Raw genomic sequence first — 21590 nt, 5'->3', positions numbered from 1 at the left:
TGACTGTATGAATAAGAATGTGGAAAGTCTTTGGCGATTAGACCCCGTAGAGATGGTTTGATTAAAGGAGGGTGATGAATCCATAGTCGAATAGGGAACCCCCCCTGGGGTCTAGACGCTGGTGGTGGTAGAGGTGGTGAAGATGAGATGGAGAAGTGCCGATGATCAGGATAAGTGGAGGAATGATTCTTTGAGAGCTTGTCCTGGACTCTGGATACGATGGCTGCAGGTGACCGGGATGGAGGAGGGTGTGAAGATTCTGCCTAAAATGATGGCTGGCATCAGCAGAAGAGAGAGCAGATTTAAAATTTTGCAGTGGCATTGTGATAGGCTGAGATATTGTGGCAAAGTGTGATTGGATAACTAGAAGAGGGAACACCCTTAGTCAGCTGATTAGAGGGAGTAGTGAGAGTGGGATGGAGAAAATGTGAAAGGGTGAGCACAGAGAAAGGTCTTCCTGATTGAATTTACGCTGAGCTTCATTGCACATAATCCAGTCGAAATTAACATATATTTTTAAACACTTGAAGATCCACTCATTACTAAAAGTGTATGTCATATGAAAACTAAAGTAATGGTCAAAGTCGTCACAGTGTTTTGATGGATTTACGGCGTCAACTCATGCATTAAAAGTCGCCAGCAGTCGGCCCAGTGACTTATTTTCCTCTGACTCCAGCTGCTGCGAGAGGCAGCAAAACATCTTTTTATTTTATAGTTACAGTTTACTAGTATATGTAAAACTCTCCACAGTATGAACAGTGGTTACATGAGCCTCAAAACCAGCCACAACTCAGCCCTGAGCAGAATGACCATCCTCTATTGACCAATCAACAGACTGCAGTGTTCATAGCTCCACCTTTTAGTACCAGATCTGTGTGCTAGGTACCCCAACAGAAGGGGGACCAAAAATGGGGACGGTACAGAACGGTTCCATTGGTTCCACCAAAACCTTTTCACAGTGGAAACGGAAAAAAAGCAAACTGAACTGAACCGTACTGCTCGGTGGAAATGAGGCTTTTACAATTGATCATTTTATGGGGTAATATTTCTTTGTGTACAATTTTGAGCGACTTGCATTTACTGGAGTATTTCCATTTTCTTTCTGCTACACTACACGTAATAACCAAATTTTGTTCTTTTTATTCCACTACATTTATTTGACAACTTTAACATCTAGTTAACTTGCAGATTAAGATTAAATAGGGTTAAACAAATGTGTATTGTAATAGGTAAGATAAGTGCAAATCTCTCTTGGTCCTTGGGGTAAAATTTCCGAGCTACCTGTTGTGTTCTGCTCGTCCCTCTCCTACACACCTGTTTGGAAATAGATGTGTGAAGTACTCCTTTGTTCTGAACACATGAATGCATCCATAGTTATAATCCAGTAATATGATACGTAATTAATATAAAATGGGCCATTCTGCATCATGAGTAGTTGGACTTTTGGTACTTTAAGTATATTTTATTGCTAATACTTTAGTACTTTTACTCAAGTAAAATCTAGAGTATATCTACACTGTGGTATTGCTACTTTTGCTAAAGTAAAAACTTAAGTACTTCTTCCACCACTGCTGCTAATATGCACATTATCAAAGTGACATAAAGATGTGATGAAACAGTTAGAAGCTTAGTTGACGTGTCTATAGACAGATCAATTACCAAACTAATTTCAGCCTTTCAAAATATGACGATTTGATGCTCATCTGTATTTCATATATCACAGTTAATAGCTTGTTCTGTGGAACAAAAATAGCAAGTTTAATTAATCAGTGAGTCGTGCACCAGTTTACCAGTTGCAGTCCGAATATACATCAAATTGATGTTCATGGCATGGTAATAGCAAGCAAGACAGCGCCTTTTGATTTTATTGTAATGTTTCCCTAATTAGTGTCATGAGATTTAATTAATGTAGATATATTTTTTATCACAATAATTTGTTGTTTATTCATCATGCAAAAATTCTTGTGATAGAGGGTAAACAATGAGGTTTGTGAGTTACTGCTCAGCTCAAACTGTAGGCAGTCATTCATGCGAACTAGTCATCATGGCTGCTTTTCTGCCCATTAAAATCCAGAAAAACCGGTCAAAGACAGATGTTTGCATGTCTAACTGCAGCAAATATATGCCACTGGGTTGTGCAAATAACCTACAGAGCTGAAAAAAAGACTTGTGAATATTTGTTTATGCCCTTTCACCTTTAAAAAGACAGAGCCTCATAGAAAAAATGCATACTATGCAACCTGCAAATTTACGTGTTTAGGCAGTGTGTTATTTCTGAGCACTGAGTGTGTTGTTAAAGCTGTTTTCTGCAAGGGTCACAGATCATATAAACTTGACAATATTCACTTCCAAACGCGACTGTAAACAGCACACTCGGTCTGATTTTCTGACCATATGCCTCGCTGAGCTTCTGCACAGACAGCAGGCAGCATCTGTTCAGTTCAGGGTCTAAGTATCTCCACATGTCAATGCTGCACGTGCAGCTATTTACCAGTTACGGCATAAATCCCCTATTCTCTCTCTTTCCTTTTGTCTCTTTGTCTCATCTCGTCTTGACACTCCGTCTACTATCCTGTTTGTCTCCTTCCCTCCATCTGCCTCTCAGCCCCAAATGACCCTCGGTCAGTTTCCTGCCTTTCTTTGCCTCATCTGTGTCTTCCTGTTATTCTCCGTCTGTGTCTGTTTGTGCCTCATCCCCTCGGTAACATTTTGTTTCCTCCTTACAGTTTACATTATTTTATGTTGGCACTTATTATTCAAAGACATGACAGTTGTTTAAATACAGAGATAATAGCACACAATTTCTGTCTGTCTCTGATGGAAGGAATTTATAGTGTTGAAATAAAAAAAAAAGTGACAGAAATGAAGATGAAGAAGATGGTCACAAATACATAAAAAGATCTTGTTACAAATTACAAATACTTGCAGTCAAATGTATTAAATTAAAATACAAGTAATGTGTAATTTGAAAAAACTCAAATCTGATATTATTATATTTTAGGCATTTTGTAACCTCAGTATCTGTCCATAAATCTGTCTTGTAATAAATAAATAATTTTGGGTATATCTGGAAGGTGGAGGAGGCTCCAAATTTAGAATTTTTGTTTACAGTTATCTGGGGATAAAAATGTGTTTTATTTGGAAATAAAATGGCATAATAAATAATGGATTATAAGTATTTTAAATAGACAAATACAAGCTCTTGAGGTATTTTGTTACAAATTATATCTTATTTTTTTCTGTCCAGCAAAATACAAACACAAAACACATTTAAAAGTAATTAAATATATATTTTTTAAATACATTTAAGTGAAATTTATCTCTGCTTGAAGAAGGTTTGAATGTGAAATTGCCATTTTTGGAAGGTAACAGAAATTGTCAGATAATGCTTTTATTGAAGCAGCATTATTTATTTATTTATTTATTGGTGACTTGGAGGCAGCGGAACAAGCTGTAAACACAACATTGACATATTATCAGCCATATTGTTTTGGCAAATTTACAATACAAATTTACGCATCCAGCAACAAAAGCATTCATTTCGAGTCGTGTCTGTGGCCACCTGACATATTCACTCTCTTTTTAGCTCTGTGTTTGGTCTCCACCGACTCCTGAGGGAAATGTGCTGCTCTTTAGCTGCTAAATGCTCCACTGTGGTCACTTGCTACTTGCTAACATTGTCTGTCTGCTGTTTGATGCTGAGCAGGTAGTGTACAGTTAGTTATCAAAGTTTTTTCTGCTGGAAGCAGGGACGATAAGAGCAGTGAACCAAAACAATGAAGCTACCAGATGTGAAACCAAAACATTGAACTGATAGATGCAGAAACACTCCGTACAGCTGGGTGAAACTGCACAGTTGGTAATTATTGTTTGCTGGTCACTGCAAATGACCTTTCACGTCAAACATAGTGAATTGATCCATTTTAAGTGTAAAAAACTTTGTTGGCTGACTATTGCTGTCCTCTTTCTCTCTTCCCTTTAGGTAAAGATAGTGCGCAGTGGTGATGTGCAGTGCTTGTCCTTCCCTCTAACTGTAGCGACCTTCTTCACGTCAACCTCCTGGGTCCTGTATGGCCTGCAGCTGAATGACTACTATATTGTGGTAGGACACAGTGAATATGCACCTGAATCACAGCTTCAGTAGTGTTTCTTAAAGTGATAACAGGTTATTTTTTTTACCTTTCCCCCCCTATCATTTCAAAGTGATTTTGGTAGTCATAGCTATATATATAGTAAATATAACACTCATGTTCTCTGGTGCACCTTGGTATTATACATTGAAGGTTTCTCCTTTACACTGGTTACTCTCTTTACAGCCATCTGAAGGCAGCAGGTATGTGTTCCGTCTCCAGTCTCTAACTGGAGTGATGTTGCGCGCTGTTGAACAGCAATTACACACGGCAGATCCACTGCTTACATTTAGTGCAACCAGCATGAGGCTGTTGTAAAATAACCACAGACCCCCCCCCTGTACTTGTGTGTGCATCAGACATGCCATATTGATGAATTATTCTGCACAGTTTCTTCTGCATTAACAGCCATGTTAGAGGCGCATTTAAAACTGTTAAAACAAGCTCTATGAAAAATTGTGAATCTTTTAAAACTTCTCGCTCTGCTTATAACTCTCTAATTACCACAGGTGTGTTTGGCACGCTCCTGATGCACTTGGTCATGCGCACCTGACTGTGATCTGGCCGCGCCGCTTGGTTCATGATAGTAGAGCCTGTGGTGTCCTCTTCTGTGATTATCATTGCCACCCGTTCCGGCGCAAGTGAATCATAGTCTGACACATCTCTTAAATAGGCCACACCCTAATTACACAACTGGTCATGATAAGATAATCATGCTACATCATAAGGGTAACTAAAACACAATGAAGAGGCCTTCAACACAAAAAACAATGACAGAAGCTACAGCCAATCAAATTACTTCAAAACAAATGCCAGTAGCCACTATATATCATACCACATATCAGTTTAACATGCCTTTTAGAGTCTCGCCATATTCAGAAATATTAAAACACAAAAGGATTAAATATATTTAAATAGCAAAAGTTAAGACATAAGCTCAAAATGAACATCAAAAACAACTTTATCTAAATATCCAAGAAGCAGAGGGACATTATGAAAAGCCTTTCAAGTCATAGTCTATAGTCCGTCCATGAGTTGACAGGGTTCTCAGATGGTGGGTGTAGAGTGTCAAAGACATGACATTCCTGGAATTTAACCCCCTGTTGTTGCATAGAAAGATGTTTCAGCATGGTCTGGCTGGAAAGGAAGACTCAGGGAACCAGTCTAAATGCTGATGTGTCATTATTCCAGGGGTGGCCAAACTTTTTTGATTGTGGGCCATATATCGAAAAATATAAGGAGTCACGGGCCAGACGATAGTAAATGCATCTTTATCAACCACTCACACAGCAAAAAAATCTGTGTTTCGAGACCAGAAAAGACCGTTAGTTGTAGAAAATTGATTTTCTATCAAGATTACTACACAACTCAGTAAATAGGTTAAAGTTTGACATTACAATCATTTATTGGTGGGCCAATATAGTACACAAAGTAGGCTACTTCCCATCTTCCATGTTTTCAGGTCCGCCGCCATGTTTACTTAGTTAAATGCTTTTAGAACATGGCACTCTTAAATACTTGGTCAATCAACAAAATTCTGCAGTGTTTATTTCTTGAGGTATCACCGCTGCTCTGCTGCTCCGTTCCTAGGGACGCCATAGCAACAGCCTTAGACTGAGGAGCATCAAAATCAGTTAACGTTAGTCCACACAGGCCAAATAGGATCAGAGTGGCAAAATGCAGCATTTTCATCTAAGCCTCAGACTTACTGCTCATCAGGTCATTGGCAGCGCTGTCACCAACCACAGCCAGCGGGCTGGTAAAAAGAGGGGAAGCGTGACCTGACGAGGGATGCGTTAAAGCTGAAGACGGATGAAAATGGAGTGGAGTATCTTACCCTTTCCGACAACCCTGAAACGAAAAATCACAAAGATCCCAGAGATCCATGCAAACAAATTTACAGAGGATGCATATTTGGAGAGCCACAAAACCCAAATTGTCCTGTCAAATTTATTAAAAAATATTTATCTCTATATTTTATTTCTATATTTTAGTAGTAAGCCATGTTCTAAGCGGGATAATGTATAGTGAGCCAGTGACAGTTGAAAAATAACTCCCGACAGGGGAATGCCCCGCTGGGAGTTATTTTTCAACTGTCACCGGCTCACTATACATTATCCCTTACTTAACGACTGCTAATCAATCATTGCAGGGGAAGCTGGGACATCTCATGTTGAAATTAAGAAGTGCAATGACAGGGCTTGCTTGTAGCAGTTGTTTGAGATGAAAGTTAACTTTTAAAAATTGGCCCGCAAGGCTGCGGGGTTGTAGTATGGCCACATCTGCATTATTCTATAGCTGTCACATTGTGCAATCAACATTTACGTCACAATGATAAGTTAAATCTAAAAACGTGCCTATTTCCAAGCTATTATCCTTAATTCTTCTTACTGTTTGTGTTTATTCCAGGTTCCAAACACACCTGGGATCTTCACCAGCCTCATCAGATTTTATCTGTTTCGGAGATTTGCGTCTGTCAATCAGAGCTCGCCGTCCTATAAATCTATGCAGATATGAGGATATGAGGGTGGGGTGGGGTGGGGGTGGGGGGGGGGGGGGGTATGAAAAAAGATGACACATCTGTTGACACTGTGGAGGGCTGCTGCGAAGATCTCCCATCACCTGTCTTGTACTTTTGATCATACAGAGAGACAGTGGAGAGAAACAAACGGCACCACTGATGACGTGGAGACAATGTCGTGTGTCATCATGTCCAGGGGGGGTTTATAAGTTATTAAGTAGAGTGAAAAAAAAAAAAGTCTTTGATTCAACTATTTTCTGTCTGCAGCTATTTGTTAAACCTGTGACCTGTGTTTCCTCTCCGTGTCCTTCAAGTGCCTTCTGTTAGATCCTGTTTGCCATTACAGATTAATGGCAGTTACTGATCTACCAAAAAGTCAGGAGACTCGCAGTCTGTTTGTAATCCAGTGAGTCGGATTGAACCGTCCTCACCTCATACTAGCCAAAGATTTTATGTAAGTTGTAACTTGCTGGCTGCTATTTTTAATATCGCATATAGTCGATCTCTTCCCTGGTACTCATGTATGGAATAATGTAGTAAATAGTTTCATATTTTTCCCTGGTGAGGCACAGATGATTTCATATCCCCTTTAGAGTTGGCACTCATACTGTGCAGATAGAATATTGAGTCATATCTGTGGCAGTGAGTCATATTTGTTCAGAAATTGTTTACAATATATTTTACGTCCTTTTGGTACAGAATGTGTATGCTGGCTCATGTCTGAGATTAAATATCATCTACTTATATTGTTAATGCTATTTTTTGTAAGAAATTGTGTAAGAGATTAAATGTGATGAAAGACGATATTAACACCACAGGATTTGTTTATAAGAACGAATGATGTTTATTTTTCTGGTGGCTGGTTGGGTAATAGAGTGTCGCTTGTCTCCTCATTATTTTCTGAAATAAGGACGTGTGCTATGCGAATGAAACAGCTGAGTGTCAGTGCTGAGTCACTCACTTCTGAAGGATGTAAGATCATTGAATAAAAAATACATTTTTACCACAACCATTAATGACTTTTATTCGCTGATTGTTGGTGAAGTTGTAAACATGGTGAACATGAAGGATTTTTTTGGCTAAGCAAAGTGAGAAAGCTGCACTTGACCCTTTGAAGTAGGAAGATTTGTGCCGTAGTTGCGCTGGAGGTTTTGTTTTGGATGCAGTAATGAGCGCGTACATGCAGATGTGTGGAGATAAGCGTGTGTGTGTGTGTGTGTGTGTGTGTGTGTGTGTGTTTGGAGTGGTTGTGCAAGAAGAGACAAAAGCCTGTTTGATGGTGCAGCAGTGCGAAAGAGCTTGTTTGTGTCAGTGTGTTGATATAGAGAGGGCAGTGGTGGGAAAGGCCACGCCAGAGGTTCTCATCCCGTGTGTGTGTGTTACATTGGCCTCTCTTCCTGAGCTCAAAGAGCCTGCCCCTGACAGAGAGCACACAGACACAACACTGTATTGTGCTAGAGTTGAGTGTTATGTAGAAAAAGCTTAGCGGTGAGGACTGGAGGTGGGAGATAAATGAGCTGCAGTTGAAAGAGGGAACAAGAAAGAGAAAGGGAAACATTTGAGCAGGAGACGAGGAGGGAGAGGGGAAGAATGTAGAAATGAGACAGGTAGGACACCCGAAAACCTGGGACAAGAAGAAAAGTATTCAAAGTCTGTTGTAGCATAACAAAAGTTTAGTAACATAAGGGGGATACTCAGCTTGCTTTGCCCAGGGACTTTTTTGCAAAATGACAAGAGGCTAAGGGCCAGTTGGTAGAGTGCTCCAGGGATGACGTTTTTCTGTAGGCTGACACTGAAGTTAGCATCACCCTGGTTCCCTCGACAAAAGCCTTTGGGATTTTTTCCATTGGATTTTGATTTATTGCAGAGAAAAAACTCTGTGGCAAAGAAACATTTATGATACTTAGCTGTTTTGTTTAGCAAGATAATCCTCATAAATGCACTCCACTTTAATGATTGTATAAGCCTAAATGCAGGTGCAGGAGGTAAAAGCTGTAACATTAGGCTATCAACAAACTACACCACGATCGCATGAATTAACCTCCCTACCACAATGAAGCTGCAAAACTGCATCTGGCATGATGATGATGTTCTGTTATTTAGCCATATGTTAGCAACTGACTTTTTAAAGGACTATTCGGACGGGATTAGTTTTACATAGGGATGTGGACTGATGTCAGTTTACTACAGGATGTCTGTAATATAAATGCCCGATTCGCACGGGACAAGAAACCGCCGTAATTCTACCAGAGATGGGAGTGGTAACTTGGTTTGCACCCTGGCGTCACCCCCCTGTTGGCATGTGCGTGCCACGTTGCTTCCTGTATGCTGAAGCTGAAGGATAATAATGATTAATGATTAGCCCAATATGAAATATCTTGGGGGGGGGGATCTTGATCTTTACCTTGACATAATCATCTTGTTTCGCTGGTTGTATATGCAATATGTAGGGGGGGGGCAGTAGCTCAGTCCATAGGGACCTGGGTTGGGAACCGGAGGGTCGCCTGCTCGAGTCCCCGTCCGGACCAAATATGGAGCGTGGACTGGTGGCTTGAGAGGCGCCAGTTCACCTCCTGGACACCGCCGAGGTGCACTTGAGCAAGGCACCGAACCCCCCAACCGCTCGGGGCGCCTCACCAAGGGCAGCCCCCTCACTCTGACATCTCGCCCACTTTGTGCATGTATAGGTCCTGTTTGTGCATGTGTGTCTTTCGGACCTGTGTGTAATTGACAAGCAAGAGTGAAAACATTGAATTTCCCCTCAGGGGGATTAATAAAGTAAATAAACTTAAAACTTAAACTTATGTATGTTGGTACTGTTTACATATTAAGACAGGTAGGATTGTTTTGTCTGCTCTGTCTTTGTTTCCTAATTGGATGTTATCAATTTTCTTTTCTTTTTTTCTTTAGTTTAAGAATACCAGTGAACATTTCTTCCAGTGTGACAAATAGAATGTGAATGCTCTGAGCGTAAAATATGGTAATGTTTTGTTCTTTTCTTTCATTATTGTTTATCTACCTCCCTGGGGAAAAAACAACTAAAAAATAACAAAAAGTTGGTCACAAAAAAAAAAGAAAAAAAAAAAGAATGTCCACTATCACAACTGCCGTCAACACCGAATGCTTCTTCAAGTGCCTCCATCATCGAAAAAATGCGGAAAACTACTTGTAAACACAGAAATATGGTTGTAAACAGGACGTGACGAAATATTTACATACATTTTTACAGAGGATCAATTAATATTACCCAAGATATTTTCTCCGAACCATTTTACAGAAGGTAAAAGTCACCGGAATTTTTACTGACATTATCCGTAATGATTACAGACATGGCGCGTTTGGACAGGACTAAAATCCCTGGTAATAATTACTTTACCCCACGTCTCCATGTTAAACTAATCCCATCCGAATAGGAAAATTCACAAGTGGGGTATTTACTGACGTATTTTGTGTCTTAGAACAAAAAGTCTCTTAAGCTTGTTCTTACCACAGACTTAATTTCAGGCTTCTGAAAGAAAAACCCACTGACTTTTAGGCGAAAGAACCGGGAGTGCTAAAATGCAAACTCATTTCCAAGTTTAAGGAGTCATTCCTGGAGCGCTCTATAAACAAACATTAGTAATATTTATCTGATAAAATGAATAAACAAGGCAAATCCAGTTGCAGCAGCCCCACACGGGGGCTTTTCTAGGATTTAAGGACATTCAGGGGTTAGCCTGGACCCCGATCCTCCTGTGGCACTTGATGCTTTTTTAATGCACTCTGGCACCTTATTTACATTGAGAGTAAAAAAAAAAAGTCCCAGTATGACTCCATTTATTTTCATTGTGAATTACAATATGGGCTGTAGGTGTCCTGCATTCTGCTCCCCTGCTCTCCCTTAGTTTTCCCGCTCTACCTGCCAGCCACGCCCCCCTCATCAAGACAACTCACCTGTGCACACTGCTGCTCCTCATCAGCACTCCCTGCATATAAGCAGCCTTTCCTTCAGTGCCAGAGTGTTCTTCAACCTCATGCAAGACTTTCTAGCACTGCTTACCGGCCTGATCTTCTGTTACTGACCCTCCCTGTCTACGTCGTCTGTTTCCAGTAAACTCACCAGCCTTCTGTCCCCGACCACGAGTTTCTTTAGTTTCCGTCTGCCTGTGGCTGTGTGGTGTTTTCTTGCCACAACGTTTCAGCATGAGGGTTCCTACCTGCTTGTTATCTCTGCCTGCTGTCGGACTGAACTGTTCAGATCCAAGGACTTGGACCCTGAACCCAGAGACTGTGTGGGTTCTGAGCCAGACGAAAGTACTTTCAGCTCATGTTCCTGCTATCTTGTGTATAAATAAAGGTCATTACCAGCTGTCAATGAGTGCTGCATTTGGGTTCAATCACACATCATTACAGTAGGTTAGGTAAAATAGTGATTTTACCTAGATGCTTAAAAGGTTATAATTTAGCACCTTAGCATGCTAAGATGTGCTAGTTAGCGCTCAACATTGTAAAGTTGATGTGAAATAGATTATCAGGTGTTTTGTCACATTAAAATACTGGACACATTAAAATTTTGACTTGATGGTGGTGTTTGAGAAAAGGCTGGGAGATCAGCAAAGTGAAGACAACAATGTGCAGGATTTAGTGGCATCAGGGTTAAGTTGCAGAACTAAAACTTCTCCTGTGTGCCAATCATGTTGGAGTACCGTGGGGCAAAATGTGAATGGCCCTTTCTAGAGCGAGTGTTTGGTTTGTCAATTCTGTGTTACTGTAGAACAACATGGCGGACTCTGTGAGAGCGGACCTGCTCAGTATGTAGATATAAACAGCTCATTCTAAGGTAACAAAAACACAATTCTTAATGTCAGCTGATTATAACTGCAAACAGCTACAAATTTTATATTACATTTCTTCCAATAGATGCCGCCAAATCCTAGACACTGGACCTTTAACCAATTTTATGGCAAGTCATTAAACAGTTGTTGGGACATTTTCCTGTAAACCAGCATTAGGGAACCTGCAGCTCCTCTTTAGCCACTCTCCAGTGACTCCTTGGGACTTTGATAAAATATTATATGGAAAAGTATAATGGTTATTTTTGAACATTTTAATTTTAGTTATTGTTGTGGATCTTAAGTGATTCTTACATTCTCCAACTGTAAAAATGTGTAGCCTATCTATCACATTGAAAACAAGAAGTTTTAACATTCCATCAACTGAAAATGTGCGTCATACACCTTTTGCCTGGCACCTTTTCCTCTAAATTTTGCCAAACCTCAATAGCAGTGCCTAGTCTTGAGCCTCCCAGCTAGGCTAGCAATGGATTTGTTTGCTTTCACCACCAACACTGCAAAGTTAAACTATTAAATGATCATAAATAACCCACTGCAGAGTTGCCATCTTGTTCTAAAACAAACAAAACATAATAATGAATGCTAACTTAGACTTTTTAGTAATGTTTATAGGCAAATTTAGACTGAATAGGCTGTGTTAACTTCATTATAAGGCGCAAATATGTTTTCCAGGTCCAGATGTATTTTCTTTTTCATAATAAAAAATGACTCTTCTGATAGTATAGGTTGCTGGCCCCTGCTCTGAACCACACATGTGAACCTCATAGTGCTAGAGGTAAAGTCAGAGAAGTGGGTAGAATACATCATCTGAGGACTGTGAATGTGTACAAAATGTCATTTCAATCTATCCATTACTCCTTGAGACATTTCAGTCTGAAACTCTGCAGCTGAACTACCCACTGACTGACACTGTCAACCCATCTGTGTCTGAGTCTGAGTAGGCCGTAAGACAACAGAAGAGAAGGGCGTATAAGAAAAGAAAAAAGTAAAATTTGGCACAAGAACAAGGAGAATATGGATTTGGCTTGTTCTGTCATAAAGTTATAACATGACAAAAGTTCAGTAGAAAGAAAAAAGACTAAAAAACGTGGGCAGGATATTGCAGACGAGCGAGTGCAGACGAGTGAGTCAGACTCATCAGGTCTGATAAACAGCTCGGATAATGTGGGAGCCTTTTGAATAGGAATTAGTCATTTAGGAGGAAAAGGAAGGTGGAGGGAAGTTTAGCGGCAGGAAAAATGAGTAAACGATGAGTCCAGGAGAAGATAAGGGCGTATTGGATGTTGTCCATTATTCTGGTTAAAAAAAAGAGACATCAATGAGGTTGGAGGGACAATGCATGGAGTCAGCTAGACTGGCTGCCCACACCCCTCATTACAATCTATGGCTTTATTACAGGCAGGAAATCAAAGCATGGTCCTTACGATAGTGTGTACATGTCTTTGTTCGACAGCCAAACAGCGACATGGAGCCTATGTTTTGTATATGAATGTGTGTGGAGGAGTAGGGGGTGATGAGGGGGTTAATCAGCTGAACAATGAGTACAACTCACAAACAGGATCCCTCTGTTTCCTGAAGTAGAGACTGTCTCCTTAAACAACACACACAAGCTGACTCTTGCGCTTTTGCACACATCCTTAAATCATACACACATTGTATGTACAGTAAGTTGTCTCTTTAGAGAGCCACTCCCACAGTCTCTCCCCCCCACAAACACCATGTGTGCATTCAGATGTCTATTTTTGTCATTATGGGCGAATTCTGATCTATGGGTTTTGTTTCCCCTCCGTTAATTACACACAACAAAGTCTCTGCTAACATGCAGTCTGCAGCCAGACAGTGTGCACACTCAGCATATAAACACACAGCATACACACAGCACACTGGGGGGCAGTCAGCAGCCTGTGCACTTTCTACCATCAGTAAAAACACACCTGTCCCAGCTGCTGTTTTGAAGAGAACAAGAGGGAAGGAAGGAATGTGCTTCTCTCAGTTTTCCTGTCAGCCCCTCACCCCTCCCAGCCGACTTGTTTATCTAATTATTCCCATGGTCAGCTCATCTTCGCACACAGTGTCACATCATTCCTTCTTTCCTTCTTGTGTTTTACTGTTCCCAAATCATATCTCTTACTCGTATCTTCTTACACCCTCTCTGTCTCAATTTATCACTCTCCTCTGTCACCTTTCATTCCAGTAAAATGACTTGGTGGTCTCGCAGTCCCGCATTTATGAAATAGCCACACAGCTGATGTTCTGTACACTCAGATCATCTGCAGTGATAATCAGGTCTGTCTTGTGAAGCTGTCAGCCAGTGTAAGATTTATATAGATTTTAAAAGCGGAGCAGAGTGGAGCGACACAAGCTTTTCCTCGCTCTTGTTGTGCAGCAGATTTCACTCACCGACTACACATAAAAGTCCCCTATTAGCATTCACACCGAGGCTTTCTGTTACAGCTTTTTATTGGTGTACATGTATATGTGTGCGCGGCCTTGTTTGTAGATGCATTCACTGCTGTAGGGTAGGTATTTATGGGGAGCCATGTGTGCAGGGAGTAGCAAGTGGCTTCCTATTCCCACTTTCACCAGCTTCTCCACCTTTGTTTTGATTTTGTAATCAGCATTTTTCCCCTCAGAGGCTGGTGGCTGCACAGCTGAGGGGCTGCGTGCAACGTAAGTAACACGCAAAGACCACCTTCCTTTTTCTCATAAACACAATCACATGTGCATAAAAATGTGACTCTTCAGCTCTTTTACTGTTACCAGTTGGCGCTGTAAGACCTTTGCTCCGTACGGAAATAGATATACAGGCAGCCCTCTGGTGTGTCTTCAGGGTTATATGGTGTTGTCCTGTAAGTCCTGTCTCCCAGATTCCTCCTCCTTCCTCTTCCTCCTCCCTCCCTCTGCTTCTGCAGCCCTCCAGAATGAGAACAGTGAGTGAAGTGATATGTGGACAGCTAGTCATTAAACTGTCAGAGGATGGGCTGTGGACCAAAACACTGTCAGCACAAAAAACATTTCACCTTTGATATAAATCGTTTGTCAGGTATCCTCCTATCCGGGATTCAATATCTGTGCTCAACACCACTGGACCCAACGACAACGTTACATGTGTCAAGCACAAAGTTTCATTTAGCATCAAAAGTTGAACACATTTGCATTAAACTCACAAATGTACCTGGTTTAAATCACGTCTAATACTTGCATAGTGAACGCAAACACAAAGCAGATCCTAGTTGAGGAGAATACCATCAAAACTCAAGCCCAACAGGTGGTTCAGTACAGTTAAGGACTTAATGGAGGGTTAATGTTTTTCCAGTCTAAAAATGACACACACTTTTACATTAATACTCACAGAGCCCGAGGGGCTTTGGTCCTGTCTGAGCATGCTCTCTCACTTTGGCATCCGTCCAGAATACACATGTGTGGCAGCCCCGAGTGTGTTTGTGTGTAAAGGTGGATTTGGAGGTGTTTCTGAGTGGCAACCATGTAAAGTGGATATGGATTTGACTGCATGGGCGTATGTGTGTTCATGTTTCACGAAGCTCTGCGAATGGCGGAGATCCATTTTGTTTGACAGTTTTACAGACTTGTTTTCTTTTGGAAGAGGTGTAGATCATAGTTGGAACTTGTAAAGTTACTCGGGGGCTCGGAGGCAGAAGTGTGTGTGTCTGTGTGTGTGTGTGCAGGACATACACGTCTGCTGTGATGTACAGAGGTGCTGAGGAAAGACAGGAGACACAGCTGTTCAGGGGACTTGGAGTCTGTGCTTGCATTAGCAAACATTTCTGCAGCTTCCTGCACTGTTTGCACATTTGGAAGTTCGCTACATCTCTTTGCATGTTGAACTTATTCTGCATGGCGCTCAGCGGTTTTGTTTGGGTCAACTTCAACACATGAAACAAAGCTTCATTGGGTGTTCAAACACAGTAGTTACATTGCAGGTAATGACTCAGTACAGGCAACCGTAGCCAGTGACTAAATGTATCATATATATATATATATATATTATATATTTATAATCTAAATGTTTACGTAAGAGACAGGGCAGTTAAAATATCTTTTCATCTGTATTCCTCTGAAATTCTAAAGTACCAGGTTTTCTCCATTGTTGCTAAATACTCTAGTTTAGTTGCTTATTCATCCTTTTTTTTTTCAATCATCAGAAAATTATTCACCTCCTCTGTTAAATCAACCTTCAAGAACAAGGATGTTTCACAATTTCAATTGGAAATTCAGGTGAATTCACACCCATGTGCTTGCGTGCAAAAGCACACAAACTAACTAGCTAACTTTTGTGGGGGCGGAGCTCTGTCAGGTAAACAAGTATAAACTAATCTGAGCTGTAGCTAAGAAATGAGGCAACCACGAAAGCCCAGAGGAGCTGGAAACAGGACTAGACATAGAAAACACCTCAGGAAAGATGCTTTTTTTTTAACGCCTGTATACCAGTTTGGTATTAATGCAGCTCTGTGAGGGAGTTTTTCTTCCTCTTTCTGTTTTATTATGTCTTGTTTGTTTGTGTGGTATAAATGCAGTGTATCTAAGTGTAATTAGATGTGACACTTCCCAGAACTTTCCAGGTGCGTTCTATCAGGGGACCGCAGATGTAAATTTGTCAATCTTGGTTAATTGTAGCACATGTATTTTAACTGCTGGTTTATACGCATTGTCACTAACAATCAAACAGGTACAAAAATGGGGGGAAAATGGAGAGAAGAATAAAGAGAAGTAGAGAAATATTCTCCCAGGTGTAACACAATGAATAGCAAATACTGGCTCAGCAGACGAACCAGACAGAAGCTGAAGCTTTTAACTTATATCTGACCTGTCATCACAGATTTGTGACCAGACAAGTCGGTGTTGACGCATCATGCACCTGTTGCTGACTAACTCTGATTCAGAGGGCAGAGGAAATCAGCAAAGCACGAGCAATGTCGCCCCCTAATGGTGTGTTTTTATTACTGCATACTCCTGCAGCAGACAAAAATACCATGACCAATGCACAACCATTCCAGTGTTACACAATATTCAACGACTACTTCACTGCTTCACCTTTGTCCCTATTCGTCACTCTGTCTGGGTGATGATAACCCGTTAAAACAATGTTCTGCTTCTACCAGTCCAACTGGCTCACCTGCTGAACCGCCCCCCATCTCTCACCTTGTCTCCTGCTCACATCTATAACACACTTTATGGGCTCTTAGCGTGCCTCTCTCTGTTGCTGCCATTTGGTATCAGATGTCCTGAGGTGTGTCTTGGCTCTGCACAAAAATAGGTTGATTATATCAAAAAAACTGTGGCACAAAAGATCCGTTTTACCTGTTCATACAGATCTTGCACACTCGAGCGATTAAGAGCACGCTTGCCCTTACATGCAGGCGTGCCCCACGCACTCATAGAGAGCTTTGCCATGACATTTAGACAAAGAGAGTCTGTTTTCATTAATCCCCTCTAGTGTGCTGCTGTTTACTGTCAATCAGAACGTTGACAGCTTTATAGCACACTGACTGTTGTATTTGTCTAAAAACATGTTTATCACTTTGGCTGCAGGGCGGGAAAATGACAGGCGGCGATGAAAATACATGAAGTTTACAACCAAGAGAGTCCTCTGATTCAAATTAAAAGCCTGTCGGAGATACAAACTAGGGAGCCATACACTGAAGAAAAGGTTTCTGTCTTAAAGGTCCAGTGTGTAGGATGAAGGGGGATATATTGGCAGAAATGGAATATAATACGTGTGCGTGTGTGTGTGTGTGTGTGTGTGTGTGTGTGTGTTTGTGTATAATCACCTGAAAATAAGATTCTGTGTGTTTTCTTTACCCTTGAATGAGCTGTTAATATCTATATCGGGAGCGGACCCTTGTTCACAGAATCCACCATGTTTCTACAGTAGCCCAGAAGGGACCAGAAGAGCCAAACACTGGCTCTAGATAGGGCCATTCACATTTACTTGCCAGCGACCGTAGTAAGCACCTTTTCGGCTCCTGGTAAAAACCTCCTGAACATCTGGATTTTAAATTGAGCACAGGCCTATCAGTGATCAGTAGGCTAGTGGCCTATCAGTGATGAGCCAAACTGCTTTGGAGAAACACTGATTTGTAATGTGAAACTGCTTTATTTTGTGTTTTTACTGGTTTTAATCACCTGAGGCCTGTACTATGATGCTCTTTCCGTTATCTGGCTTGACTAACCCTAACATTGGCGGTGTGGATAACTGGTACTACAAAGCTGGGTATCAACTAGTTCAGGGGGTGGCGGGGGTGTTAATTAAGAGTGACATCATCAAAACCATTAATGAAGTCAGCTACCTCATATAAGATGAAAGGTATGAAAATCTGTGTTCCTATAACGGAAATGCAGAAATATGGAAAATACTATCCAAAAATCCACGTCGGCCGAGACTTAAATCAGGTGTAGGTATCACTAGACTATACCTGACCTTAGTATAGAGTATTTATTAGTATAAGTAGTATTGCTACTTATTTGGCTGATGATGAAGATGTCACATTAAACACTTTAAAGTAATGCCAGACTGTTTCTGCTACTGACGTGAAGGGTGGAAAAGTAGCCTAGTTAATGAGGTCTATCCTATCAGAATGTTGGGTGTATAATAACGGGAGCCAATTAACAGTGTGGATTATTTTACTAATAAAATAATGTATTTTTTTCCTAGTTCTCATGACACAGGTGTCTCACGTTATTTTGAGCTGCAGTGATGCAAAGTGTATAACAGCAACACTGTCACTGTGGACTAATATAAACTTTGCATAGGTTAAAAAACGGCTAAAATCATGTATTCAGTGTTGTAAACGATCTGTTTGTTAAAAGCTCTGTTTTAAAAAGAGCCCTGAAACAATGAAATGACCTACTATTTCTACTGACCTATAACAATATAAAGGCTACTCTTGTTTTAACCTGAGACTCTGGGCTTTCGTCCTCTTTTCTACAGTGATCTGAATGGTCAGAGGTCAGGGTGTTGACAGGCTGTGATCTGACACCATGAACATAACCTGCTCCAGAGCTGGTTAGCTGGTCAGCATAAGTTACCACAGTGATTTATCCCGGTAAAAAGAGAACCCACTTACTGAAAACCCAGAGTTAACCCTTAAGTTACCTCCCTAACTCCATAGTACAGGCCTCTGATCTGTTTGTTTTGGAGAGGAAGAGACCTGCATGGATAATTCAGCTCCTGGTAAAAACCTCCTGAACCATGAACACTGAAGGGATTCTAACTGGGAGAAGTTTCAGCTGGTTGCAATCTGCAATCCTCGCTGCTACATACCACTGAATCCTACACACTGCTCCTTCAACTGTAACACAGGAAGTATTAGAGTGAGGCAGTTGCTCTGTTTTCGACAGCATCCACAGTGTTTACTGGTCGTCATCTGACACAAAGGGACTCCGTGTTCCAGTTATCAGTCATTTATTGTTTTTCTCATGACATGATAGAAACATTCTGCCAGCCAAGGCGAAGTCTAAATGAAGAGATTCTGACTTTCCAGGATGCTACAGTCTAAAGTCATTCAAGTGCTGTGCTGTAACACAAGTAGAGGAGTCTAAACACGTCGTTCAAGACGGGACACACAGTGAGCATGAGAGTCACAGCCAGAGTTCACACACACATTCACACACCAGAAAATCACGTCATATATCAAAATACAGTCGGAGCCAGTTGATTTGAAAATATTACAATATAGACAATCTTTTGCACTGACATGATACATCACTGGGCTCTTACATTCCCCTAGCATAACTCTGAATCAGCTGATAGGTAAATGAGCTACTGTCAGTCGCAGTGGGAAAAACAACGTTAAAGTCAACCAGAGCTCATAAAATAGACCTTTTCTCATCAGGCTACTTCATCCACCCACTTCCTTTAACGTCTCATCATTAATATGTATGTGCAAATTACTCAAACACCACAGTTTAATACTGGACAAGTAGGCCATCAGCTTTTTTAACGTCTGTCAAAATGTAAAACACTGAAATGTATTCACGTTAAGTCAAACAGCATTATGAGAACAGTATTCTTCAGGACCGTTTTTTACTTTGATATCTCTTCTGAAAACATCGAGGCAACTGTGAGTGTGTTTACCCAGCCGAAATGCCACACGAGCCTTTTTTGAAATGCAAAACAGCGACTATATAAAATACCTCCTGGGACTGTTTATACACCGAGACATGTGATCCTGACGTGAGCCAGCAGAACTTTTATGATTCAACAACTGAAGAATATCCACATTCTCTAATTCTGAATTATATACACGTCGTTAACATCTGTTGAGGCTACATAAAAAATGAAGATATAAAATTAGACATACAGTACATCTGAGGTGCTCTTACAAGGTGACAGTTACCTGCATATACGTAAGTTATGAATCCTAGTTACACTTGCATGCGACTCTTGTTGTCCAGTCATGTTCTGGGACAAATAAAGACAAGTGTAAAAGGAGGGCAGATTTTTTTCTAACATTGCAAACAGTTTTTTTTTAAACCTGTTATAAAGGTGTGTCACGAACAGAATTCTGCATAGTCTAAAATCGCGTCAGCCGTAATGTCCATAGGAGCATTGCAAAACCCAGAGGAAAGAAAGCAGGAAAAACAAAAAGCGAAAAAAGAGATTTGATATTCAGGCCAAGTGCAAATGCAAAAGAACATCGGATATTTATATTCAGATCTCTGTGATCACACTGAGAAGAAACATGGAACCATAGTCAGCAGTGACAGTTCAGTCAAATGTCAAAGTTTTACAGGAACAAGGCAATTAATCATCAACTGAAGTCAAACCACCTTTTACAGACATGAGAAAAACTTTGATCCCTCAGTGAACTGTGCCCATAAACTGCTGTCACACCGCAACTTATTTGCTGAGATTCGTCGCACGTGTTTGGATAGTTACCCTCCGAGGTGGCGGTTCCTCAATGCTCCGATTGGCCACAAGGTCCTGCAGCTGCAGGGCCCCTCCACCGATGAAGCAGAAGGCCGGGCACACAGGAGCCGAACAGTCTATGTGTCCCTCCCACAGGATCCGCAACGAGTGGGCATCATAGAAGGTGACGCGTCCTTTGTCACAGTCCAGACACACTCCCAGTCGGGGTGGCAGAGGAGCAGTGTGAGGGTGAGGCATGTTGCTATGGCTGCTACTGTGGGAGTGCATTGCCCCCTGGCTCTGGCTGTCCGCCTGGCTCTGAGTGTGACCATGTCCTTGAGGAAGAAGGATCTTGCCCATGCCCATTGTGAGGAAACAGAAGGGTGGAGCGTCCTGGCCGTCCTCTGCCCCACTGTCATGGCCGCTGTCTGGGTCGCAGCTAGGTGTAGGCAGAGGGGAGGAGAAAATCAAGGTGTGCAAACGAAAAACAGCAAAGGAGGGAAATGTATCTGATGTTAGTAGGACCTGGAGGTGTGAAATGCTTTGACTGCAACGCTAGTTTTAAACCTCAATAGCAATAAAATAAACATGTTTTTTTAAAGCTGCACTAATCAATATTTTCAATCAACAATGGATCAAATTGAAGAGTGGGTGGAGGATGGTGTGACATCTGGTGAGATACCTGCCAAGCTGCAGACAACTACAGACCACTGTTTGAGACAAACAACAAAACCAGTTGCTTTTTAGCTATATCTCCACAGTTCTAGTAACATTTAGCCACCAAACATGGGTGTTTTTTAGCAACTCGTCACTGTGTTTCCATCAGGGATAGTGCCATAAAAAATGGTTGGTTTTTACCAAGGAATTGTTGTGTTTACTACTGGGATAATGCAACTAAAAGCAGCTGCTTTCAACTGAGACATGACTGTGTTTCCTGCAGTGATAGTGCCATGAAACCAGCTGCATTTTATCAAGACATTTCTGTGTTTGCAGGTGGGATACTGCCACAAAAACCAGTTGTTTTTACCAAGACATCTGGACATTTCCAGCTTGGATAGTGCCACAAACACCAATTGTTTTCACTGAGACATTGCAGTGTTTTCAGTGGGGATAGTGTAGTCTCGCCACCAGACAATCAGAGATCTCCGCCTTCTGATAGTCTGGGGACACTCCTTTCTAAAGTGTGTTTAACACACCGGTGAAAACGGCCGGCAACAAAGCAACGCCTCTTGCATTTT

The 21590-nt window shown here is 41.2% G+C and overlaps 1 protein-coding gene and 1 long non-coding RNA gene across 3 annotated transcripts in view; one reads left to right on the top strand and one right to left on the bottom strand.

The window, feature by feature from the left end:
* Nucleotides 1–21590, bottom strand: part of trim46a (tripartite motif containing 46a) — a 31328-nt gene continuing 9738 nt past the window's right edge. The window contains exons 12-13 of one of the 2 annotated variants that reach the window (XM_050047058.1): nucleotides 20383–20791; nucleotides 1–275 (exon numbers count right to left, since the gene is read on the bottom strand). In XM_050047058.1, the coding sequence (XP_049903015.1) occupies nucleotides 264–275; nucleotides 20383–20791 (421 nt within the window). In that variant the 3' untranslated portion in view covers nucleotides 1–263. Of the gene's footprint in view, nucleotides 276–18813; nucleotides 20792–21590 lie in introns of those variants that run through there. The other variant, XM_050047057.1, reaches the window with a different exon arrangement.
* LOC126391986 (uncharacterized) lies at nucleotides 270–7660 on the top strand. The gene is made up of 2 exons (XR_007570139.1): nucleotides 270–4102; nucleotides 6540–7660. It is a non-coding gene; the product is annotated as an uncharacterized LOC126391986 (long non-coding RNA).

The sequence above is a fragment of the Epinephelus moara genome, chromosome 6, assembly GCF_006386435.1.
Source record: "Epinephelus moara isolate mb chromosome 6, YSFRI_EMoa_1.0, whole genome shotgun sequence".
Lineage (NCBI taxonomy): Eukaryota > Metazoa > Chordata > Actinopteri > Perciformes > Serranidae > Epinephelus > Epinephelus moara.
Note: the sequence above shows the minus strand (reverse complement) of the source record. Positions and strands in the feature narration are given on the sequence as shown.